The 27,304-nt window shown below is 38.7% G+C and overlaps 1 protein-coding gene across 1 annotated transcript in view; it reads left to right on the top strand.

Moving 5' to 3' along the window:
- The window catches only part of MRPL1 (mitochondrial ribosomal protein L1), a 51,834-nt gene extending 25,003 nt beyond the window's left edge, over positions 1-26,831 (top strand). Inside the window, exons 7-9 of the mRNA XM_080925070.1 lie at positions 2,849-2,955; positions 24,444-24,525; positions 26,638-26,831. Of these exons, the coding sequence (XP_080781196.1) occupies positions 2,849-2,955; positions 24,444-24,525; positions 26,638-26,753 (305 nt within the window). The 3' untranslated portion in view covers positions 26,754-26,831. The remainder of the gene's footprint in view (positions 1-2,848; positions 2,956-24,443; positions 24,526-26,637) is intronic.
- Positions 26,832-27,304: the final 473 nt, after the last annotated feature.

Below are 27,304 nucleotides of genomic sequence, written 5' to 3'. Positions count from 1 at the left end.
TCCTGTGAAGTTTGTTTTCTTTATTTTAGCCCTAGAGACTGCTGTGCCATTTTTCACACATGTACAAGGGTATACAAAAAATTTATACTATGTGTAGACCAATTTCCTAAGATTGCTAAAAGGGGTTATTGCTTTAGGGGAACTTACACATACTTCTATATGTCAGTTCTGTCATTATAGGACACTTGTCAAATAGGTGTGTAATTATTGTCAACTATCTTCTGAAAATTGAAAGATCAAAAGCCGGTTTACATTTTTAAGAAAATACATATCGACAGAAACGGCAGAAGAATAAACTTAAGCACTAAAGTGCTGTGTGTGCTGGGAAATATACAACATATTTATGGGAATGAGTAACTACTTAAAATCAAATTATGTAGAGAAGATAGTATTTGAGAGGTTAATCATGTATAGGTGTTTGCTTTCCTAAGGTATGGACTACATTCTAGGCAGAAGCAATGGCTTCATTAATATAGAGAAATCAAGCAAGAATGAATGTATTCAGGATGTTCTAAGCTGCTTTCTGTCATTTGGACATGAGACAGTGGGCTTTCTGTACCATTCCACAGAGATTTGAATCTCCGTGTAGACGAGGATCATTGAAAACTATGTTCAGAACCATGAGATATGGTTTTCTTATTAGAATCAATACTCTGGGAGCATGTAAGGCATGGGATGCACATAAGGTTGTAGAAACTTAAGTGGAGAATATTGTGAAGGATATTCTAGTAATCCAGATAAAAGAAGAAAGAATATATTAGCAGTGGTGGTGAAGACAGGAGAGGATTGTTGAGGGATGTTGGAGAGGTAGAATCAATGAGAATTGCTGATTAAACATGAAGTGTAAAGGAATCTGGAATGATTCTCTAGTTTTGGTCATAAGTAGCATAGTAGATTTTATTCTAAGTACAAATACACAGGAAAAAAAATCAGGTTTTAGCATAACACTCATCACAAAGATGGCAGAAGAGGAAAGAGTACCTGGTACATATTCATATTAACATGAAGTAGTCTGTGATTTCAAACAAGGTGAATGGTTAAAAGGCACATAGCTTAAATCTAAATAGTGGGATAAAAGAGACATAATTTTGTTTGTTTAAGACAATAAAATGGCTGTATATGAGGAGTAGAGGATCAGACATGATGAGACAGTAGAAAACACATGTCAGTTGGAAAAGGATTGCACTCCAACCAAAACGCAATGTACGAGATAGGGAGAGAGCAGGCTATTTGTACAGTGTCTGTAGAAGAAACACTTTGAATACACAGATAGACTAAATAATTATGAGCCATGAAAACAAGTAAGAGTAAGAGAATGCAATTGGTTTAATTAATGCCAGACAAAATAAATCTTTAAAATGAAAACAGAAACTAAAGAAAGTTGGATAATCTATAATAAGAGGACATACTCGTTTACATATAGAGCCCCAAAATAAATGAAACAATCAGAATTAGAAGGAGAACTAAAAGGACTCTTAACAATATTCTGTTCTCTCCACAAATTAGTGTCTCATTCAGCCATCATCAAAGGTTTCTCCAGCAGGAGATGGGAAGTAACACAGAGACCCACAACTGCACAATGTGTAGAGAGTGAGAGAGACCTTAGAACACTCAGTTCTAACTGGGATGCCTGTGAAATGCCCCACTCTGGGTTATTATGCAGAAGAGGGGGCAGAAAAAATTTCAGAGCCATAGGGGATGGATGACACCAAGAAAACAGTGTCTTCTAGACATGAAAGGACTGATACACAGCTCACAGATAGTGTGGCAGCATGCACAGGGCTTGTGTAAGTCCAAACCAGACAGGGTCCCAGTGTGTCAGTGTGTGTGTGTGTGTGTGTGTGTGTGTGTGTGTGTGTGTATGTATGTGTGTCTGCAAGTGTGTATTTCTCCTGCTCTTTCTTTTTTTGGTTTTGGTATATGTTTGTTAGTTGCTATTTTTGTTTTTAATTATTATATGCCCTTTTTTATTTGCCTGTTTGTTTTATTTGAGAGAGAGAAATATTGAGAGATATATTAAGAGATATATTGAGGGAGGGAGAGGGAGAGAGGGTGTAGAGTTGGAAAGGTGGGGGGGTGGGAAGGATCTGGGAAGAGTTGACGGAGGGAAACGTGGATTAAAATATGCTGTATGAAAATTACCTTACTTTTCAGTAAGAAAATTTTAAAAATCCAAGATAATTATTGTATGCATTTACATTAACATCTCATTCTAAAACTCTTTTACAGTTGTGTTTGTGTGTATGGGTGCATGATAGCAGGCACATGTGTATGGATAGAGGTCAGAGGGAACTCTGGAGTTGGCTCTCTCCGTTTGTATGAGTAGAAGTCACAGGGAAGGCACGTGTATATGCATGGAGGTCAGAGAGTTGGCTCTCTCCTTCCAGTCTGACTGAAAATCTACTTCTAGACTCACATGCTTATTGGCAGAAGTATGTTCTTTGCAGGTTGCTGGACTGTGGCTTCAATTATTCTTGCTGGGTTTGAAGTTTCTAGGTCCGTTGTCCACTCCATATGTTAGCACATAGCCTTACAGCTTCTTCAAAGCCAATAACGAAGAGTCTCCTCCAGGACAGGTATTGTAAGGTTATATAATGCAAACTTACGTGTATATCATTCTGACTCTTGACTAGAAGGCAAGTTGCAGACCTCATCCACACCCAGTAGGAGAACGCCAAGGCCATGAACTAGAACTGGGGGCCATAGTGACCATTCTAATGTCTATTTGCCATGGCTTATTTATTATCGCTGTTTCTTCACACAGGATTCATGTTTATTTCAGTCATTAATTTTTGCTACTTGTTTCAATAATGTAATAAGTTTAGATTTTTCTGATTTTTCTAACCAGATTCCATTGGCCGTGACATCCCCAAAATGCTTGACTTATTTAAAATTGCACATGAAATTACGGCAGATGAAGAAAGGCAGAACTTCCTCAGCACCAAAATAGCAACAGTAAGTTATGGCTGCATCTCTTGTGCAGATGCCCCGTAAGTGTCATACCAGACATTTGAACTTTGCTTTGAAACCAGCATCAAATATACATACAAAGAATCTTACTCCGTCAGTGGAATTTACGGAGTTTAGTGGTATTTGAGAATTCCTTCCTTCCAGGGAGAATCACCTGTAAGCACCTCTGACCTCCAGAGCATGCTATAACACAGATGCATGCATGCACAGATGTGTTCGTGTTTATATACATAAACATACACAAGAAATGTAAAAAACATTTAGAATTTCTTCCTGTTTTATATATATATATATATATATATATGCATATACTTGCATTTTTAATCATATAATATTTTAAGTTTTTAAAGAGTTATAAGGCTTGGATCTTGAAAAGAACATTGTATATACTGAGTACATAGTATATACTTAGTATTATATGATGGATTAATTTACTTTATTTCAGTAAATTGTGTCTCATTGTTTTTGTTGGTGTGTTACAGTTATTTGCATACTTACAGAAGATGCTTGGTGTCAGTTTCTAATACAATTTTTAGGACATTAGTATAGGTGTGTTAGAAGTATAGAGCCATGTTTTTAACTAAATAAGCATTGGAGAACATTAAGCGTAGTAATTATTCCTTGTACTGAAGAATCTCCAAAAACATTTATGTAATTTTCCCTACTTATAAATTATAGGAATAGTAGTAACTTATTGCGAACAAAACTTAAAGTTGTCCAAGTGTCTGGTGCTATTGTAAATGATTTTGTTGTTAAATCTCTTTGTTGTGTTTTATTTCTAGTAATTTTTCAATTTTTAAAGATTATTTTATAATTATATTATTTTCCTTCCTCAAGCCCCTATTGCTCCCCTGGTCTTTTCTAAGTTTATGGCCTCTTTTTCCTTAATTGGAGTGTGTGTGTCTGTGTGTTTGTGTCTGTGTATGTGTCTGTGTGTGTGTGTGTTACATGTTCACATTCACATGAGTGTATATATATATTTCTAAATACATAAATACAATCTTCTCTTCATATAAAGTTACTAGTACGTATATGTGTTTAGGGCTGAATATTTGGTTACTGACTAAGTGGTTGGAATGCTCTTCTCTGGGGGAGACTATTTCTCTCCCCCTTATCATAAGTTGTCTATAGTTCTCTATAGTGTTGAAGCCTCATGATCTTTTCCTGGTCCACACTAGCATGTCTATTGATGTCATCCTTAGGTCAGATTTAGGCAGCTCTGTTGCTGATACTTTGGGTGTGGCTTCTCTGACATTTCTAAGAGACATGATTCCACAGCAAACTTCCTGCTCCTCTGCCTCTTATAACCTTTCCATCCCAACTTCCACAATGATTCCTGAGCCTCAGGCACAGGAATTGTGTTGTCTATGTATCAGGTAGAACTCAAGCACTGAAGAGGTGAAACCAGCTCCTCCATTTTATAGGTCAAAGTTCACAAGGTTACAAACATTCAAGGTCCCATAGCTAAAATGAGGGGAATGGGTAGGTATTTGATCATTAGCAATGTCTTAACTAGGTAAGCTCAGTTACTCTTCTCACAAAGTTAAATGGTTGGAATATCAGTAAGGATTTTTTTCTTTCCTCTCATTTTACTCTCAAGAGGAGTTTCACACCATTGCCAATAGTTAGTAGCCCAAGCTTACTGAACCACATCCACTGTAGATCATTAGAAATCTGGACAAAATACTGTGCTAGTTTATCGATGCGAACCCTTGCCTTAGAAAGGAAGCAGAGCAGATCTCATTGGTAAGTCCCACGTGTCACATTATCATCAAGGATAAGCTTGCATTTTCTTGGCCTGAGCTCTGCTAGACTCGGATGTTGAAATTTCCTTTGCTTCCAAACAGAGTAGGCAGAGTTTCTTGCTTCTTAAGGTTGACAGTGTTGTAATCCAAACAAACAAAAGCCCAAATGCAAAACTGCAGTGCTTCCTCTAGAGCTTCAGAGGCTTGTCTGATACCTGCCATTTTGTGCAAGGGGACACAGACTTTAGGCAGGGATTGGTGTTGTGGTCTAAATCCCAGTGTCTGTGTAGAACAGGAATGCCTATTTCATAGTGTACACATAGTGTACAAGATACAATTTAAAATGTTTTCACTGTTACTATTTTGTCTTTGAGGATCATAAAATATCCTTATGATACTCTTCCTAGCTGGATTAAATTTTCTTTTTCTTAAGGTATATTTTCAGTGTGTTCTGTAGTTGACAGTTAATGGGTCCTAAAGTGTAAGAAAGCACAGTGTCTTTTTTTTAACAGTTAATTACAGACCCCAATCATACTGTACGGCTCTTCTGTAGACTTTTTGTCATGTTTTTAAAAAGATGTTTATGTGTTTAAAGAAAACCTGCTAAACACTACTGAAATGCTTGCCTACAGTGGAAGATTAGTGAAGTAGATTTTAGTTGCCTATTGTCATGGTTCAAATTTAATTTCATGCTTTCTAAACAGTAAGAACTGAGTCTTATTGCATCCTGGGCTTCTGCTCCCCGTTAACTGTTTGTCTAGAGTCTCTGCAATGGTAGCAATGGTAGGTGCTGTTTGGGTAGGAGGGGTCGATAGTGACAGTAGCTCTGTGGCAGGTACTTTGGCTGAGATAGAGTAACAAAAATATGATTTTCTTTTCCATCTGAAACAGTGAAAAGTACCTAGAAATCAAACCCACACAAAAAACTATGTAGACAAAGAAAACTATAGTGTAATGTCATCTATGACTATAGATGTAAAAAAAATCTAACCTACCTGTTGTTAAAAGATGATGTCCTGGGTTTCGGCACCAGTGTTAGGAAAAGGATGGGTGAGGCGGGGGGCAGGGGGAGTGGATATGGCCCATGGAGGTGTGGTGCGGCCTGGAGTCCAGGGAGCTGCCTCTGGGGGATCCATGTTGGAAATTTCTTCCCCCTAAGGGACCAGCCACACGACGGTATAGTACAAAGTAGAGTTTATTCAGGTCATGGGGGGCGGTTAAGAGGGTGGTAGAGAGAGAGAGAGAGAGGGAGAGAGAGAGAGAGAGAGAGAGAGAGAGAGAGAGAGAGAGGAGGAATAATAAAGGAGTAGAGGCTGGCCATGAGCATGTGGAGAGGGGGGGAGGGAAGGGGAAGAAGAAGGGTGGGGGGGGTAGACCAAGAAAACAAGAGAGAGAACAGGGGGCAAGCAGCCCCTTTTATAGTGTCAGGTCACGGGGGCAGAGTATACCTGGCCTTTGCTAGGTAACTGAGGGGTGGGTTTACAGAATCCCAACACTTCTAACAAATATTTTGGCTACTTATTGCTGAGAATGCTTGAGATGAGTGATATATAAAAAGGAGAGATTTATTTTGTCAGCATGTGGTTCTTCTGGAGGTCCAAGTGCATGGTGTTGGTCTATGGCGAGAACTTTGTGCTATATCATGTCCCATCAGAAGAATAGAAGGGTATGCAAGCTGTGCTGAAGAGGCAAGCCGTGAGAAGGGGCCTTGTCTGGGGAATGAATCCACTCCTGTAATTACCTCTCTTAATCTAGTACCTTTATGGGACCCAGCATCCAACACTGCCACAGGGGCAATCAAATTTCAGTGTGAGTTTTGGAAGGGAATAACCCTGTTTAAACTGTTTGGTCTAGTTATTTTAGGAATTCAAGGTTGGATTAGTTTTTAATAGTTATTATATTACTATATTAATGAGTTGGAACCCGAAAGTCATTTTTATAGACTCTAAAATGAAAATGCTGGTTAAACAGTCTCAGCCCACTGGGGATAGAAATCCCCCCCCCTGAGTACAGTGTGCTGGTTAGTGGTAGAATACATGCTTACCATCTAGAAGATCCTGTGTTCAATCCCACAACCTCCCCACTAAAATGTCAGTGCCCTTAATTTTCTTTAAGTTTTTAAAATGATTTTGCTTTTATTCTTAATTATATGTATATATGTGAAGGGGTATATGCACATGAATTCAGGTGCTTCCAGAAGGTAGAGGCGTCAGATCCCCCTGGAGTTGGTGTTACCGACAGTTGTAAACTGCCCAGTGTGGATGCTGAGAACAAAACTTAGGTCCTAATGCTGAGCCTAGTCTCCTTAACTCCACAAAGGATACACAGAAAAACCAAAAGCTGATGTCATGCTTTGTAATAAGCAACTGACTCCTACTTTCCTCCTGAGATCTGCTTTTGTTCAACATTCACCAGTGCTGAACAATTGTAGGCAGTACAGTAAGGCGAGGAACTGAGTTAAAGTCATCTAGAATAGAGAGTGTCACTCATTTACAGATGATACAACCTAGCTAGTAAAAAAAGAAAGTACTTAATATACTATTGGTGATGCTAGTTCAAGGTATAAAACTCAACTGTATTTCTTTATAACAATAACATTCTAAATTTTTAAAAATGTAATGTAGAATTTGACTTACAATTTCAAAAGAAATACTTAGGAATAAATCTAAAGATGTGAGTAGTCCAGTATACTGAAAATGTCAAAACATAGTTGAGAGAAATTGAGGATGAAATAAATGTTGCGGTGTACTTTCTGAAATTGTAGAATGAATTAGCAATACCAGTTCTACTGAAGAGAAGCTTGCTTGACTAGTTGCACTCTCAAAATCCCTCTCAGCTTTTGAAAAAGCTAGTTAACTAATTATAAAACTCATGTAGATATACAAAAGACTAAGATTGGGAGGTGGCTCTGGTGGGAGAGTGCTTTCTGCATAGCACAGGACCTGAGTTTGGATCCCTGGCATCCACACAGAAAGTTGGGCGCGGGGGCATGCGTCTGTTCTCCCAGTGCTTTGGAAGCACAGGAAGATGGGTGAGCTCTAGCTTCAGTGAAAGCTCTTGAATCAAAATGTCAGATGGAGAGTGATTGAGGAAGCCACCCAACATTCACCTCTGCGCTCCATGTGCATGAATTCTGCTTGTATCACATGTGCATACATATCACACGTGGCACACATGCACATGCAGAAATACAAAGGACCTAAAATAGAACAATTTGGAATAAGAGCAAAGTTGAAGATTTATAAAACTTGCTGGTCATGATGGTGTCTTAATTCCAGTGCTAAGGAGGTAGAGGCTAATGGATCTCTGCGAATTTCAGACCAGCAGACTGCAGAATGAAAATGTCTCAAGTAATAAACAAAAATATATTTATAAAGGTCTCTTGACATTAGGATAAAACAATGGAAAGAATAGAGAGCTATAAAAGATAGATGTGAAGAACTGCCTTCTAGTCAATTAAGAACACAGATAAACCACACTTTCTCCAAGAAAAGTCACCAGAAACATGCAATATTTATCTGCAAGAAATCAACACCAACACTCATGTCAAGGCACATATAACACCTCAATGTGTGTAAAAAGCTATATGCAAACCCTTAAATATGAATTCTAAAATTGCTTAGAAGAAAGAGTTGGGTTATGGAATGATTGGTGAGGATGTAGGGGACTGGAACATGCACACACTGTGGGAAAATTCAGTTTTTTAAATGATGCAATATCCTTGACAAGCAATTTGGTAATTTGTAAAGAAGCCGAACTTCCTCTCTCTGCCCAGTTCTGCTATTCCAGTTTTAGCCATGTATTCAGGAGAAATGAAAACATATGTTCAAACAAAGGTTTTGATATTTATAATAATCCCTAGTTGGAAACATTCTAAATATCCATCACAGTACCCATACAAACAAAATAATAAATAAGCATGCTAATGTGTGCTGAGTGAAAGAAGCCAGGAAGTGGGTATATATTGTACTATTGTATTTATATTAAATTCTAGCAAATGTTAGCTAATTTATATTGATAGAAAGACAAATAGTGGTTATCTTGGGCAAGACAAAGGCAAAGAGGAGTAGGAAGTAGGAATTATAAAGCAACATAATGAATTTTAGATGTGATTAATCTTCCTGACTAGTGGTGGTTCCATGAGTGTAAATATGTCAAAACTATATTGTATACTTAAGAACATGTGTCATGAGGCTGGAGAGGTGGCTCCGTGACTAAGGCCACCTGCTGCCCTTTCTGAGGCTGAAGTCTGAGGCCCAGAGTCTACTCAGGAAGTCTCACAACTTGCCTCCTCCTCCCTGAATTGCGCCCCTTCTGGCCTCCTTGGGTATCTACACACATCCACCCACATCCATGTAGATAAATAGATCTTTAAAGAACCTTGTTGTATGTGTATACGCTTGTGCCTGAGTGTATGTGTGTGTACTTACTATGTGAAAGTACTTGCAGGGATCCGAAGAAGATGCCATATGCCCTGGAACTAGAGTTACAGGCAATTATGACCCACTGTGTGGGAACCATTTTCACATAGGTCCTCTGCAAGAATAGTAACTGATCTCAGCTACTCACCCATCTCTTCAGTTCTGTGCTGGCTAGTTTGATGAACCAAGTACTAGGTTTAGTACTTTAGTATGGAGCGTAGTTTGAGTAGTTTAAACTAGTTTTTCTTCTGTATCAAAGTGATAAATATAACCAGCTGAATTCTGTGTCTTTATTTTCTTATAGGTTAGTGTAATAAACTCAACCTTTATTCCCTGAACTATGTGAATGGTGTTGTAGTTAGCCAGTTTTCTTTCTGAATCTTTCCTATCATTTGTACCTAAAACATATATATTCCTGTATTCAGTTGTGTGTATATAGGATCAACTCAAGTCCTCATATCAGCAAACATATCACTCAACTTATTTATTGAATGTAATGGAGATAAAACAAGCTATTGTTGGAATATTGTGTTTTAATCATGCACATTGCTATCCTGTGATCATCTGTTTCTGTCTTGGCATGAAGTCTAATTGGTTGGAAATTCAAGTATCAGATTTCAGGGGCAGGTCTTAAAGCATAACATTAGAGAGTGTGCTGAAGGGGAAACAACAGGAATATTTGACCCACACCATAGACACATGTATGTATCTTTTCACTTCTAGAAATATTTAGGTATAAAACATAAATACCCCTTTAAAATTAACTTATATATGCTACTGTGCCAGACAACACTGCCCTGTAAATTTTCTTGGTGTGGATGAAAATAACACTTGCCACATTCTTAGTGGTGCTGGAACCACCCTTACCATATACCTTCCAATGCCAGTATTGCTATATTCTAGTACACACCATAACCAGTGCCTGTTAGTAGGCTTGTATGTATATCCAGGTTTTGCTATATGGCTGGCACCATGATGAAATCCTTGCAAACAAATGTTGTCAACATTTCCCAGGCATACCTTTAGGTAAGTTTCTTGACGTATAGCAAGTGTGCATGCAAATGTTAATCATTCCAGACAGTAGTCATTCTGGAAGGAGCACACTCATCTACAACCCACACAGGAATGAATTTACAGTTCTTAGTCTCACTGCCTTTAGATATTAACAAACTTAAACATTTTTCTCAGTTTGCTAAGTTATGCATGATTGATGTAGGTATTAATTCATGTGTGCCTTTCTCTTAAGAATGCAAGGAATGACATCATATATCTCAAAAAATAAAAATAAAATCACAACTCCCACCCACAAACTCAAGGGCAAAAAATGGGTTTCTAGCCTCTCTAGAATAAATAAAACTGTATTTCCTATAAAAAACTAGAGCTTGTATAAAAGATGTTTTTAATAAATTTACATGCTATTGCTTCCCCAGTCAGAAAGCTACTAAGTTCAATCATACTTAAATGTTAATTTGCTATACAATTAAAGTTCAAATTTATTTAGAGAGTTATTATACATCATTGTAGAAAATAGACCAGGCATTCAATATTCCCACAAGTAACAAGGAAAGAGACACTTGAATGAATGTACCATGCATTACTTACTTGTTAAGCCTTGCATTCATAATGGGTAGATGGTTTATCATTAACAGGAACTAGTTCTTTACTTTCTTAGAAGATACCAGATTCAGTTACAGAAGTAAAATATTTACATGTACTTTTAAAATGTGCTTTATTTTTTGACATGTTAATAATATCCGTCCCCTTCTCACTCCAGACCATCTCCTCTGACCTTCATGCGTTGTTCTTTTTTATTTTCCTTTTAAATAACTCAGAGTCCCATGTGTACTTTTAATAGCTTAAAAAATCTATTTGGACTTAGTAAGATGATTCTAGGTAATGGCGCTTGACATGCAAGCCTGGTGACCTGAGTTTAGTCATTAAAACCCCGGAAGTGGAAGGAGAGAACTGACTACAAAGTTGTCCTCTGAGCCCACAGGTAAGCTGTGGTGTGCACACAGCTCCCTCACCCTGCCCCCACCATACGACTACTAATAAAGTTTTTTTTTAATCCAGTTGAATCTCACATAGTGAACCTTACTATAATCTTAGCAGTGAGAAACTGAGGTAGCAGGATTGTAGATTTGAGGCCAGTCTGGGCTGTGTAGCAAGACTTTGTTTCTAAAACAACAGCAGGGGCTGCAGCAACAGCAACAACAAAAATAGCAACTTTATTTTTTGGTCAGCTGTGGTTTTCTGTAATGGTCTCTTGTTGCAAAGAGAAGTTTCCTTGATAAGGGGTGAAGATTCTGCTTGTCTGTGGGTGAGAACAAATATTTAGAATATCGTTAGAGAATGTGCTGGTTTAGTAAATTGGTCTGTATGTTCTCTTCCAAGATCCATGACTTTGCCAGCACTGGATACTTGGCTAGGTTTCCATTACCCAGCTCGATTTCCCTCTTGCTGAATGGACCAGTTAGTTAGAGAGCTGTTGGTTACTGCCAAGGTATGTGTGCCACTATTGCACCCTTCGGGTTGTGGCAGCTCAGAGATGGAATAGCTTTGGTGAGGCTACTGGTTGTATCCCCCCTCCCTGGGAAGTGCTTTGTGATACCGTGAAAACCAGTTCTCAGGGAGTAGCCATCCAGATCATTTCAATCCCTTGGCCCTGTGTGCAAAGTGTGTGGTCTTCAGCCATAGTGACTTACCTTTCATATCTGGGCAGGGGGCAAAGATTGCTTTTGGAGTCTCTTGCACGATTTTGACCAACAACTCAAAAGAAGACTCATGCCTGGTGTAAGGGCTTTGTTAAATGTTCTTTGGTTCTTGATTATCAGCCCTGCTGGAATGTTTTCATTTACATTTTATATATATAACATACATACATATATGCTGACTTACATGTAGTATAGGGAATTTAGGTAGATAGTCAATACTATGCCTCATTAAAATATCTTCAGTCACTCTTCCTGTTATTAGCTGTCTTCTGTGCTTACCTCCCTTCCTTCTCCCCATGTCCCCACCCAGCTTGCTTGTGCACAGCATTTCCCTTCTCAGTTGTTCTCCCCGCCACAACGGCCCTTTCTGGAGTTAATCACATCTGAGTGTGTACTCACATAAGAAAATTTGGAGGCATTTTGCCTTTTTGGGTCTGGGTTCCCTCCCTCAGTATGATCTTTTCTAGTTCCATACTCAGCGCAAAGGTCACAGCTGAATATAGGATTTTATGGTGCATGTATACTATATTTTTGCTGTTTGTTGGGTTGAAATGTATTTAGGTTGTGTCCATTTTATAGCTGTTGTGAATAGAGAAACAATAAACATGACTGAGCAAGTGGCTGTAGAGCAGGATGGCGAGTCCTTTGGGTTTGTGCGAAGGAGTGGTGTACCTGGATCATACAGTAAGTAGATTTGTGCTTAGCTTTTTGAGGACTTTACACACTCACTCAGAGTCACTACCAGTTTGCAGTTTCACCAATACTGAATGAGAGTCTTTTTTCCCTACATCCCTTCACCACTGCTGGCTGTTCTGTTGATTTTTGCTATTTAGATTAGGGTAACATGAAATCTTGAAGGCTTTTTATTTGCATTTTCCTGATTTCTAAGGAAAATGAGATATTTCTAAATGAGATTTCTTAGCCATTTTCCCCTTCATTTGAGAACTCTCTGTTCAGCCTCCAGAAACTCCTGCCCCCTTTTAAAATCTGTAATTTGATTTTGTTTTTTGATTTTTTGTTTTGTTTGTTTTATATAGTCTGAATAGTAATCCTTCATTAGATGTATAACTGGCAGAAATCCTCTCCTATTTTGTTGGCTTTCTCTTTCCTGGTTGGTTGTTTCTCAAGCTGTTCAGAAGCTGTTTCAGGAGCTGTTTTGTTTCATGAAGTCCAGCTTGTCACTCGTTAGGCCTTAGCTCTTTGACAAATGGTCCTCTTCAGAAAGTCCTTTCCTGTACCTATATTATGTAGGGGATTGCCTATATTTCCTTCCAGTGATTTCAGTGTCTCGGGCTTCAGATCTGTGATTCATGTAGAGTTAGTTTTGTATAAGGTGGTAGATACAGGTCTAATTTAATTCCTCTGTATGTGGATATCCAGTTCCCCCAGCACCACTTGTTGAAGATACTTTCTTTTCTTCAGTCTATGTATTTGGCATCTTTGTAGAGTATTAAATGGCAGAAGATATATACTCATGGTTTGATCTTCAATTTTGTATTATTACTGTTTATATGCCAAGGCCATATTGTCTTTATTACAATCAGCCTCTAAATTATTTACAAATGTGAATTTCCACCCAAATGGAATTTTTATTGTTTTTTTCACTATACTGATTTCTAACAGTTAAGACCAGAAATACTCATGTTTTTCATTTATCTTATACTACTGGGGTATTCCTTGTATTCTTAGAAATTAATTCCTACTCACAGCATTTCAGATGACAAGGTAGAACAAAACTCTGTACATTTTTTGGACTCTGTTGCTTTATAAAACCTTAAAATTAGTTTATGTTTTAACTCCTCAAAAGGAGAATACTGAGCAGAGAGAATTCTTTACCTAGGGTTGCTTTGAGCAAGAAGTTGATCTGTAAACATGAAATGTGTGGCTTCTTTTACTAGCAGGTATTATGGCATGCCCAAACTAAGCTCTGTTTTCTCCCTGTTCTTGGTCTCTCTCCCTCTGTTGTGTCTTGCATCGTCCTATTCATCTCGTGGTGAGTGACTTAGGTTACGCAGCAACACTAGTACACATCCACAGATCTCCCTAATGCCCTGTCATAGGCTGGCATCGTATGATTCACTGCCACCTCAGTGTTCACTTCTTCCTCACTATTCTCTCCATCACAAAGCACACACACCTATCCTTGACATCTCCCAAGTTTTAACAACTTCCTAACTGGAGTACAGTACTGAGAATAAACCCAAAAGTGCTTGCCTGCAAGTGTCTGAGACTGTACATACTGCAAAGAATATATGCATGTATGTGTCTAACAGCAGCAGCAAAGGAGGAGAGTGTGGTAGTGGTGAAATGGGTACGTGCATGGTGTGCCATTTACATGGGTTTGGTTAGGGAAGGCACCTGATTTAAAACAAATCAGTTTATGAAGGTATGAGAAAAGAAGGTGTTCTTGGGAGAGGGACCAGGAGGTGTGAAAGCTCTAAGGAAGAAAAGGCTTGGGATGTTACAGAAACAGTGTTTCTTCTGGATGTTAGAAAAAGTTAAAAGACAGGATAAAGGAGGATGTGCTCAAACATTCTGAGATGTTAAAATACAAAGTCAGGAGCTATTTTGATGTAGCAGTGCATAGGACTGTGAATATCTTTAGAATGTGTCACCAAATAGTTTATACATTGAAAAGGCCTTCATTCTTAATAGGACAGCCTTTTGTCCATATGCTTCTGACCTCAGAGGAAACCCTTTTGGGACCAACAGTGGAATTTACATGGCATGCAGGGCATTTGTGTATACATTTGTACTTTTCTCTTGACTAAGTGGTTGTGTATTAGTTGTGACTCAGAGATTCATGACATATTAATTTACTGCATATTGCATGCCTACTGTATATCAGGTGTACACAGAGGTAAATTCATCAACAAAATAGATTAAAATGTCTGTCTTTATGGAATGTGTGAATCCTATCCATAATCATCACATTCATACTCCATACATTTGTAATGTATGAACCCTGACTGTGGCCCTCATGTGCATATTCTGTGCATATGGAATATATGAACCATCACCAAAACACTCAAGTGCATATCCCATATGTGGGACACTGAGAGGTGTCTCTTCCTTTCCCCTCTACCCCTGTTCCTTGTCTTTGGTTCCCAGGATAGATAAGGAAGCCTCATCCTCTGGCTTTGAGGAGACAGAGGTTTCAAAGTTAATAGTGTATAGTAAAGCATCCAAACCAGCTTTATACTGGCTCTCTTTGTACTCTGAACATTTGTAGTAACTTTATCCTCTTTTCATGTTCAGAGAAGAAATAGTTACTCACCTCTGGTGCTCTGAAAATTATTTGACATCAAAATAATTGTTACAATTTATAAATTGTTATATTTATTTTCAGATTTAGTTTTCTTCCTCTCAGTTTTTTTCTAAGTTTAATAACCTTTTGAATTTTTTGTTTTCTTATTATTTCTCTACTCCCCCCCCCCCCTTACTGTTTCCTCCTTTTTGGTTGTCCAACAGCATGTCAGAAAGATGTAAGAGAATTGAATTTGTGGGAAGTGCATGTGAACTAGTATAAAGTTTGGATTACTTTATAGTTGGCAGTAGATCTTGCCTTCTGTTGACATGCAGTTTAATCAGCTTTGATTACAATAAAAAGTAAAACAAGTGTGTTTACTCTTGTAGCAAGTTGCTCTTTTCCCAAAGTTTTCTTACAACTCTAGACATTGTCCCACCAGTGGACTAGAAAATCCACTTAAGTCAGGGGTCTGGAAGATGACTCATTTTGTAAATGTTTTCTGTACAAGGGTGAAGAGCTGAGTTCAGATCCCCACTCCCCCTTAAAGAGCCCAACATAGTGGTACTTGCCTGCAGTCCTCATGTCAGAGAGCTGGAGACTGGAGGATCCTTGTGGCTGTGGCTGCTTTTCTTACCATATTGTTGAGCTCCAGGTTCAGTAAGAGACTTTCAAAAAAACTGAGGTGGAGTATGATTAAAAGAAGCACCCATCATTCCGTGCAGGGCCCATATGTACACATGCCCCTGCATATGCTCAAGTCTGTGACAGAAAAGTAAGTATGACTAAGAAATTACCTGAGCTGGGCATGCTAGTGCGTGCCTGTAATCCCAGAGCCTAGTGGCTGACGGAGGAGAGTCACAAGTTTCTGCACAGGCGAGGCTACAGAATTGAAACTTGGTCTAAAAAACAAAAAAAAACAAAAAGAGAGTGTGTAGTTTCAAAATATGAATACAATTGTGTTTTTGCTTAAAATTTTTGATTTATTTAATTTATTGATACATAATTCATACATAAACTCCAGAATGTTTAAAAATAAATTGCAAAAAACTTTAATAGAAATGGGTGAAATTACAAAGAATATGCTTTTAATGTATTTATAAATTATCAAACCTAAGCTTTCTTCTGTGAAAGAAGAAAGAGGGCAGACAACTGAAGTCTAATTACACACAGGATGTCAAGCCTTAATTTAACTAGTACGTCTTGTCTGGGTTCCACATATATTTGGAGCTTTGAACTGTGTAGTGTAGCAGTAGCACCTTTGATGTGCTATTTTTGCCTTCTTTTTAAAGTAAAAGACATGTTTGAAGTTGTAGACATGGTCTGTTCATGGGCATCACTCTGCTTGTTTATATAATAGTGAGATGTCCTGAGGCAAGAATGCTTTCAGCCTGGCATCTGATAAAAGCCGAAGTGTAATGTAACAAAATCAACAAGTGCAAGATAGGGACATAAACACAGTCAGGTCTTCTGTCGAAACAGAAGCTCCCAGGACAGGAACACGTTATAACAGGAAAAGTGAACATGTTGGATGGAGATCGCTTAAACAAGGTGTGAATGAGTGTTGTAGGTTTTGGAATTTGGAATTTGTTTTACAGTAACTAGGTCCATAAATTAAATTAGTGGATTGGAAGGAACATTGTCTGATACCATCAAATGTCTCTGTGAAAGGGAGCCAGCCATCGGTTCATGGCTCATCACCACATCTTCTTTCCCCTCATTCTTTCCAGATAATTCCCTTTTCCTTGTATTATTGTGTGTGTGTGTGTGTGTGTGTGTGTGTAGTATAGTGTATGTGTCATAAATGAGATTGTAAAGATAAGAGAATTCAGCATAGGATGTATACAGGTGACAGAGCTTGTTGGCAGAACTGAAACCTCAAGGGTGTGGGTGAGGTGCTAAGACAGAGGAGAAACCATGCTCACCCAAGATCTCAGCACCCTCCAGTAATTCCAGTTCCAGGGGCTCTGGTTGCCAGGGGCACCCATACTCACATGCATATAGCCACATGAACACACAAATTGACACATAATTAAAAAAAATAAAAAAAAATAAAAAATTTAAAAGTGGTCTTTTAACAAATTCAAAAGCAATAACATATATGACCCTTAAAACTGAAGGCCTGAATACTAAATTATGATCCAGCTCTTTACTGAAAATGTTTGCCAACCCTAAAATATTAGATATGCACACATAAGTCCGGCAGGTTCTCATTCCAGGTGGGATGGGGTAATTGTAGTGCACACTCTGTCATTTCCAGAGTGTAGCCAAGGGAAAGCCGGACAGTGTTGGTGCGTGTGCAGTAGCGGTTTGGAGGAGACCTGAGTGAAAAGGAGCACCAGGCTGTCAGAGTGTCCTCCGTGTCTCCTGCCATTGGTATCAGGCCAGGTCTCCGAAGAGCCTGCATTCGGGCACTGCACAGGAGTGCAGCCCCAGGATGTCCGAGAAACTCCTGAGATAAGTATGGGGATCAAAGAGTCAAAGAATTTGAGGATAGGTCATAGAAATTAGTCAGTCTGTAAAATAGACCCTCCCCCCCAGGAAAGACAAAGGAAAGGAGGAATCTTTGCATAGAAGTTAACATGGGATTGTGGAGAGATAAGAACTTCTGTCTTCTAGGTTCACAGCAGAGGACAGCCACTGTGGGAAACAGCTCACCACTGTGGTACAGAGCTAACCATATACTAGCCTCTATGGTGTTGGCCAGCTGTTGTACCCAGGGGTTTACCTACAGAAACAAACCTAAAATGAAATTAAATCTCAAATTCACAGAAAACTGAACATAAATGTTTACATGTCAGTCAGGTAGGCCTTACCTGAAATACTTGATGACCAGCCATTTTTGTTTGTTTTGTTTTTTTTAAACAAGTTTGGTTTATTTGGAGACTTTACTAGCTGAGTTTTCATAACCTGAAAATCTAGAGAGTTCCAAATGCAATATTTAAAGCATCTTCATTTTGATGGCCCAAAGTTTCAGACTTTTTTAGTTGGGTGTCATTGTGTACATCCTATGATCCTAGCACTCAGGAGACAGTGCAGTCAAAGAGTCTTTGAGAGGCTAGGAACAACCTAGGCCACGATGAGTCCCTGCCCCAAGAGAGTCCATCTGTCTCAAAAGAAAAAAGATTTTGGGGCATTTCAGCATTTATTTTTATTTTATTTACTGTTTTGAGACGGAGTCTTTTTTTATGTAGCCCAAATTGACCTCAAAAGACTATTTCATCTGACATTGTGTATGAGTTCCTGTTTCTTTCTCCTGCCTCCACCATCTGGGTGTAGGGCTGCCAGAGTGGCCTGCCATGCCTGGCTTAGGCTTCCGGTCACATTCACAGCCTTGTGTGTGGTAGTCAAGCCCTGGACCAACTGCGCTGCAAGTGCAGCTCCACGTTTTACATTGTGTGGCGCTCAGCCAGTAACTGCAAAAATAAACCCATGCATGTCCTGTTTAGATGGACTTAACCCATCTCTGCTACTTTTACACACTGTGACACTACTCAGCAATAAAAATTATAAGCTCTTGATAGACACAAACATTAAGATAATCTTCAAAAGGTTACATACAGATAGAAAAATACAGTCAACAAAAAGAAGACAAGTTGAATTTCATAACAATTAAAACTCGACACTATCAGTCTAGTGCAAAGGGATAGTATTTGCTGTCTCCATGTACACGGTGTTTGTCTTTTAAAAGGGTAGAGGGGATTTTGCCCTCTATACTTTTTATATACTTCGTGTCCTTTTTATATGCTATACAGCATATAAAACTTAGTTATATATAAAAATATAACTGTTTTAAAGTGAACCAACCTTCAAATACATCTGCCTCCAAAGGAGACATACAAATGACCTAAAGCGAAGACATAAGCAGCAAGCCATCAGGAAAGTACTGGTTAAAATCACAGCGGGACACCAATTTATACCTTTTAGGATAGCTGTTGTGTGTGTAAGTGTAAAATAAGTTGGTGAAAATGTGGAGAAACGAGCTCTTACAAATTGCTAGTGAGAACATGCAAAACTTCTATCACCATCAAACAATATGTTGTTTCCCCGCGCAGCTAAATAGAATGTTCATTTTAGTTCTGCTTCTTCATACGCAGTGAGAAGAACAGAGGTAGTGTGTCTGCATGAGTGCCGGGGAGAACGGAAGCTGCTATGTGGATGCTTGGAACAGAACCAGGGTCCTCTGAAAGACAAGTGCTCTGTCATTTTAAAGACTTTATTGGGGGACATGTGTACATCAAAGGGTGCTTGAAAAATAGTGTAGGTAAGAAAATTGCGATAACTCAAGACCTGTAACCACTGCAATCACCTCCACACTGCCTTTCTGCCTTTCTCCAAGCATCTGCTCTTCTGGTTTCTATATTCCTGCTACATACTGAGTTTGGTATCCTTAACACAGTATCTTAAACGCCTTCCTAGCTCATAAAAATTCTTCCAAAGAACTTTAATAGCTGTTTTGTAGTCTCTTGTGATAGATATATTGATTTATTCACCCTTATTCTTTTTGTTGGGCATTAGATTGCTGCTAATGTCTCACTGCTATTAAATTGCTTCAATTAACATAAATTTTCATTTCTTGTACACACAGAATATATTTTAAGCCTGTGTATAAATGAGTAGTTTATTGAAAAGAAGTCTGCATTTATTGAAATTAAAACGTGAAATTTTTTTCCCATTCACTGCTTCCAGCTGTACCCAATACAACTTCCCCTGTCTGTTAGGCATAAGCCTGTTTAGCAGATATCATGGCTGTAATGGCTGTTAGTGATTTGAAGAGCAGTTTGTCTGGTTTCTAATACCAGTCTCGTATCCTTTGTCCAATGTAGAGGTGGCTTGTATGACTTCAGTGACCTGAAATAGAGAAGGTTACTAGGTTCTCAGCCTTTTCTTGCTCTAGACTTTGGAGTGCATGGACCTAAGCTACCTTTGCCTTCAGCATCTCTTTTAGGCCTGATCATTCCGGGTTCCGGGTATACATAGGGTTAGCAGAGTGTTTGGAGGGAGACACAGGATGTTTCTGCTTATCTGAGAGTCAGTGTTTGGATTGTTGGTGTTTTCTAGCCATCTCCTGATGGTTTGAACTCCACATATCACATTCTACTTGCGGGGTGCGGGGTAGTCTCTATCTCTATAAGTGAGGTATCTGGAGCCTTACCATCTCTCCTAACTTTTGATTCTACGTGAATTGGTAGAGAAGAAAGTAAGGTGACCTCAACTATTGGTATCTTATTATATATAGGATATAGGACTTTTCTATTTTTATTTCCAGATTTGAGCCCTGTTATCAACCCTAAAGAGCTTGTTTTAAATGCACACATAAGATTTGCAACCGCTGTTTGAAACTGTTGCTAGGAATTTTTCCTGCCTTTATTTTTAAATTGCCATCCAATTCTGAGCCAAACAAAACATATTTTGCCTCATCTGCATAGTAGATAATATATAATATCACATAATAACAAACTAAAAGTCTATTGGATAAAAAAAACCTAGTGTTCTAAAAAAATTTTTTTAAATAGCAAGTAAAATGGCACAAACAGAACAGTTTCTTGCTCTGGAAGACAGTAGTGGTTGTTTTTGCTCATTTACTTCGTAATTCAGTGCCTCAGACCAGCAAGCTTGACTCTGGGCAAGCCCAGCTGCCCGTCTGGTTCTGTAAGGAAAGTTTTGTTGGGCATAGGGCACTCACTTATGTATTGTTTTAGCTTCTGTTTTGTCCCAGTAGTCGCCTTGAGCAGTTGTAACAGAGCCCATTTGGCCTGCAAAGCCATACTCATATTTACTATGTCACCATTTACAAAGAAAGTGTGCCAAGGCCTGTTCTCATGTACTTTCTCCAGAATTGTTTCTAAAGCAGATAAGATATGTGGTTCATCTGCTTGGCATTAAGTCATCGCTCACTCTTAGTGACATAAATCTTGAAGTCTCTGGTTTTAATTTTCATTGCAGCCAGTCTCGAGGCACTATATCAATATCAAATTCTCTATTTTCTAACCTTTTCATGGTAAAATGCAAAGGCATTTTAAAATTTTGGTTCCTGGATTTATTTTGTTGAGCCCAAATAGTGGTTTGATTTTTTTTTTTTTTTAAACTGGAATTAGTGTTTTAAAGCTGGAAAAGCTATCATGTGGAAGTCCAGTTTGCTCCTTGTTGGCAAATGAAGGCTTGGACTGGCACTGGTTCTGAGGCAGTGTGTTAAGAGCTAGTTAGCGCTTTAGAGTGGCAGTCTACCACCTCTGCATGAATGTCAGCACACACAGCCCCCCTCCTCAGTCACACTGTTCTCTCATCTTGTCACCTGATCCAACCTCCTGTTGGTTCCTCTGCCTAGAGTGTCCCTTCTGTCCTTGGAAACTTCATCCTTTAAGGTTTGTGGTGAAGTTGTGTCAGTCACCTTTTCCTCTCTGCCCTCCTGGCACTTACTCATCAAACTAGAGAGGCACATCGTGGCTAGACTGCACCTCCCTGTCCTCTCACATGCTTTACCGAGCACTTGCACATTATAACCACTGGGACCACAAGCCAACAGTGGTGGGAGTGGAGGCCGTGTTCCTCTGTACTCACCTGCCATGTAGGTTAGACAGTGGCTTCGGGGCTGCTTCTCACATGCCTGTGCTTTTGGTGTTTGCTTTTGCTTTATTGTTGAAACAGTGCCTTACTATGTAGTCTACGGTGGCCTGGAATTCGCTGTGTAGAACAAGCTGGCCTCAAGTTCATGATCCTGTTGCCTCAGCCTCCTCAGTGTGGGATTACATAATGTGCCTCCAGTCCTGACTTGCACATGCTCTTGAATAAACTGGTGTTGTTTTCTGCTTCTCAGCTTTTAATATTAAGTGAGGGATAATAATAATGTCTGCTTCATAGAGTTCTTGGAGAAATGAGTGAATCTGTGTAGATACTTAAACACTTAACCCAAAGCAAGATCCCATTAAATGGAATTATGTAATCAATTCTTGTTCTTACAACTTTACTTAATGTTCTGTAGAGACGTGTGGTTAACCTTCTTTTCCTCAGTTTATACTGTTATGGGTCATGGGAAGAAATGCTCTATTACACCACACTTGATTTAATTCTAGAATATTGCATTTGGAGGGGGTTTGGAGGTCAGATGGTTATAAAGTGCTTACCCAAGGTGACAGTCCTCTGCAGATCCCAGTTACAGGTCACCAGTCACCTGAAGATTATAGAATGTTATCAGAACTGTATTAGAAATTTAGTTGCAGAAGCTGGCCACTGTAAAAATATTTATTTGTACTTTATGTGTGGGTGGGTTTTTGTTTGGTTTTTGGTTTGCTTGTATGTACATCTCTATAGAACACGAGTGCAGTGCTCATTGGGGCCCGAAGGGCATCAGACTCCCCTGGGACCGGAGTCATAGATAGATAGACGCCGAGAGCTGGACCTGGATCTTCCGGAAAAGCAGCTGGTGCTTTCACTGCTGAGCGACTTTTAATTCAACATGTAGTCAAACCTATGTTTCCTTTTTTAAAGTGCAATAAAAATCTGTAAATTTTATTACATTTATTTATGCATTATGTGTATGTGTACATATAAGACATGCCACAGCACACTTGTGGAGGTCAAAGTCTCTTCTTCCACCATGTGGGTTCTGAGGCCTGAACTCAGGTTATCATATCTGGGAATTAAGTGTCTACCTGCTGAGTCCCCTCACTGACCCAGATTTATAATATACATGGAGGAGGGGGGAAGGGAGGGAGAGAGAGAAGGGGTGAGAGAAGAGGGGGGAAGAAACTACAGGGCTATATGGCTATAACATATTATGAAATAATCTAACAATAAGTAATTGATTGTAACACTTTCAAATGGGAAATTAAACTAGTTTTAAAATTATACCGTCTTTTGCTGTAGAATTTACATATTCCTCACTTTAATGGTTATATCATGAAATAATAATTCTAGACAACAGTACAAAAACACTACTCAATATCTGTTGATCAGAAATGCATCAGAATGTATTAGGGAGCTTTTCAGATTGATGTGTTATTTTTTTCATCTTTGCAGGATTTAAGGTATTTAATTTATTTATACTATAGCTACTCATTCAACCTCTAATCATTAAAAATGGGTGAACCTCTAAGGTGTTTCATAAAGAAAAATATTACTCTAAACTTGATACATATAAATAAATCACTTTATCAGGAGTGATACTATACATTGACTTAAAAGTGTTTGTGTAAAATTGTAATTCTGGAAAACTTGTTTTTATTCTTATAAAGATACACACTATTTATAATGCATGTCTTGTGGCAGTGAAACAGCTAAATTTTTGTCTATGATTATTTTTAGCCCTGAGACTTTGCTTTATATACTCAAATTTAAAAAGATCGAAAACTGAACAGATGAGCAAAATGGGGTGTCAGTTTCTATTTTCTAGTGATCCACATCAAAAACTAGAAATAGACAAGTCCTCTCTGAGAGTGGTTCCTATAGAGCAGTGTAGATGTCAAAACTGAGTAACAGACTGTCTTTGGTTTGCTCATATTACACTTAAAATACGGAAGCTAGCTGTTTCAGAAGGAGTGTATATGTGTCTTGCTTTTTTGATTTTTAATCTCTGCAAAGGTAGAAATAATTTTTGCCACTGTAATCCATAGACCCACAAAACCTTCAGACAAATTAGCACAAGCGGCTCTCACACTGGCCCACGAGTGCCGTCTCTTCAGGAGTCTTTCTCCTCTTTTCACTTTTAAGTCAGAAATCTCCGAAGACCCTGAAAGCAGAGGTTTTGTTTTTGTGTGCTGGTAGGCGTTTTTCTTGAGCAAGTTTTCGTGACCTAAAATGTTTAAGACATGTTCTTGAGTATACTTTGCTAATATGAAATATAGTGTATACTTCTCAAGCCTGGTGTCACATGTCTAACTTTGGCACTGGGAACACAGAGGCAGGAGGACTCCTGGAGCTCACTGACCAGCCAGCCTAGACAAACTGGTAAGCTTTAGGTTCATCGAGAGACCTTGTATCAGAAAGTAAGGTGGAACGCAATAAAGGGAGACATCCAACATTGACGGCTGGCTTCTATCCACACATGAGCACATAAGTTAAAGAGAATGTTCCTAATGTGGGGATGAATGCATGGTGTTTGTATTTGGGATATGCTTTCGGGAAATTACTTGGAAACTACAGGTCATCAAATAGAAAAACTTAAAAACTATGATATATTCTATAAAGTAACTCTTGACATATATATAAAGATGTGTAAATAAAGTTTTTGTTTGCCTTTATGGTGGAGTTTTTAAATATGTCATTGCATTAGGTAAAGACATAAAACGTACCATCTAGAGTGCATACTGCTGCAGTTACCAGATTGCGATGTCTTTGTTTCTTTCAGTTGGATATGCCAAGTGACCAGATAGCTGCCAATCTCCAGGCAGTTATAAATGAGGTCTGCAGGCACAGTCCGCTGAGTCTGGGTGAGTAGCTGGGCGATACTTCAACACTGTGAAATACTGAGACAGAGTTTACATACAAGCTCGATAGCTGCGGTTCTTCCAGGGAACCACAATGATAGGTAGATAGATAGATAGATAGATAGATAGATAGATAGATAGATAGATAGATAGATAGATAGATGATAGATAGATGATAGATAGATAGATGATAGATAGATAGAGATAGATATGCAAAATGCAATTTTTTTCCAAACGATTTTTAATTATCTTATTCATGAATCATAAGGTTTTAGAGCCTTAAATAAGGTTTTAAATAAAGGTTTCTTTATTAGTAGCAAAGAATATACTCCCAAACCTTTGTACATCTTCATATTTCTACTGTTAAATGTATTAAGGTTTAAAAGAAAACAAATTGTTTTAAAGTTACAGTGGTGTTAAAATAGGAAAGAACACCATTTATAAATGGTAGTTTGAAGCCAGTTGGCCTTTTTAATCTTTATTTTATAAAAGAAAGGAGGTATTTTTGTCATGGGAGGAGAGTTATGACTTGTAATTGGCTGATTCTCTTACCATAGGGAGAAGAACGTGGGTACTGTAGAAGCTAGAACACAGCCTACGGCCATGTCTTTAGCATGCCTGTGTTCCTCACACAAACCACAATTGTGGGTGCCCTATAGGAGCAGCCAGGCTGCACTGACTGCCCATATAGTTGCGGTGCTAGGAGTTTACAGGATTTAGTTAATAAGTTAATTAAAACACGTGTTTGCTGTTGTCTTAGTTAGGGTTTCATTGCTGTGAAGAGAGCATGACCAAGGCAACTGTTATAAAGGCAAACTTTTTTTAATGTATTGTATGACGTTTTTTATTTTCTTTTACAATTTTTTCCTTTTTATTTATTCTTTTTTCATTATTATTATTATTATTATTATTATTATTATTATTATTATTTTACTTACTTATTTTACATCCCACAAACTCCCTTTCTCCTGTTCACTCCCTCCCACCATCCTTTGTCCCATTTCCCTCCCCTTCTCTGAACGGGTGGGGAACCCCTGGGTATTTCTCTCCTCCCCCACCATTAAGTCTCTATGAGGCTAGGTGCATCCTCTCCCAATAAGGCCAGACCAATGGCTCAGGCTCTAAGATCAACAGTTGATAAATGGGACCCCATGAAAACTGCATAGCTTCTGTAAGGCAAAGGACACTATCATTAGGACAAAACGGCAGCCTAGTGATCTTCACCAACCCTATAGCTGATAGTGGACTAATATCTAAAATTTATGAAGAGCTCAAGAAGTTAAACACCAACAACCCAAATAACCCAATTAAAATATGGGGCACAGAGCTAAAGGCAAACATTTAATTGGGGCTGGCTTACAGTTTCAGAAATTCAATTCATTATCATTATGGTAGGAAACATGGCAGCATCCAGGCAGACATGGTATTGGTAGAGGTGAGAGTTCTACATCTTGATCTGAAGGCAGCCATGAGGAGGCTGTCTTCCACACTGGGTAGAGTTTGAGCATAGGACCTTAAAGCCCATTCATTCCCACAGTGATTAACCTACTCCAATAAGGCCACAGCTCCAAATAGTGCCACTCCCCATGGCCAACCATATTCAAACCATTGCAGCCATCCTGGAGAATTAAGCACATTGGTGATTGGCTATCCCATTTGTTAATTCTTTCATCTACAATACCACCACAGAAATTGAGTATATATAGATTCTTTTATTCCACAGCGAACTTTGATCTTCCGAGTTAACTAGAGAAGAGTAATTTAGTGAACAATAAATTCTCTAAAAATTATTTTTTTTCTTTCTGCCATTTTAGATGCAGCCCCTTAACTGTTGTTAGGAAGAGTATTAATGTGTGGAGAGTTTCAGCTGTTTGGTAACTCAGTATTATCGTCTGTACTGACTGCTTTAGAGAAATATTTAGAGTATTTCCATCTGATATAAACATCACCACCTACTCCCTTCAGTGTTGATCGTCTTCTAGAGGAGAGGAGAGGATCTCTAGTGAGTGTGTGTTTCCAGGAGCACTGTTTAGGGCAGTGAGCTGTCCGGGACAGCAACACTGGAGTCCTGCCAGCTTTCCTGACAGTCACAGCTGGCTCTTATCTTTGTTGTAGGTCCGTTTGTGGTACGTGCCTTCCTTCGTAGTTCAACCAGTGAAGGTTTGCTACTAAAGACTGACTCGTTAACCAAAGCTGAAACCGAAGAAGCTGAAACTGCAGAAGCTGCCTAGAAGTGTTATATTGTGAAACTATTGGGTGTGTGTGTGTCAAGAAACAACAAAGGCATCTATAAAACTGTATAGTTTCTAGTTTGGCTCCTCGTGTTTTCTTAATCAGTACATTTAGAAGTAATTTTTAACATATAAGAAAAAAATGTCAGTTACTGAAAATCTTGTTACATTTCCTTTTTAAATTTTTATTGTTTTTTACATTTTTCTGTACTTGGATTCTGTCACATTTCCCCCACATCCCCTTTTTATTTTTATTTTTTATTATTTTTTTCTTTATTCTCTGTACATTCCCATCACAGCCCTCCTTCCTTCCGCTTCTCCCACCTCACACTCCCCCGTTGCGACTCTTCTGAGAAGAGGAGGCCTCCCCATGGGTACCAATTCTCCCTGGCAAGACAAGATGAAGCAGGACTGGGTATAACTTCTCCCTCTGAGGCCAGATAAGGCAGCCCAGTTAGGGGAGGCCGATTCAAAGGGAAGCATAAGAGTCAGAGTCACCCCCACTCTACTTGTTAGGGGACCCACATCGCAGCCATACGGTTGGTGGTTCA

This window comes from Micromys minutus (assembly GCF_963924665.1).
Source record: "Micromys minutus genome assembly, chromosome: 11".
Classification (NCBI taxonomy): domain Eukaryota; kingdom Metazoa; phylum Chordata; class Mammalia; order Rodentia; family Muridae; genus Micromys; species Micromys minutus.
This window is presented reverse-complemented; position numbering and strand designations above follow the sequence as displayed.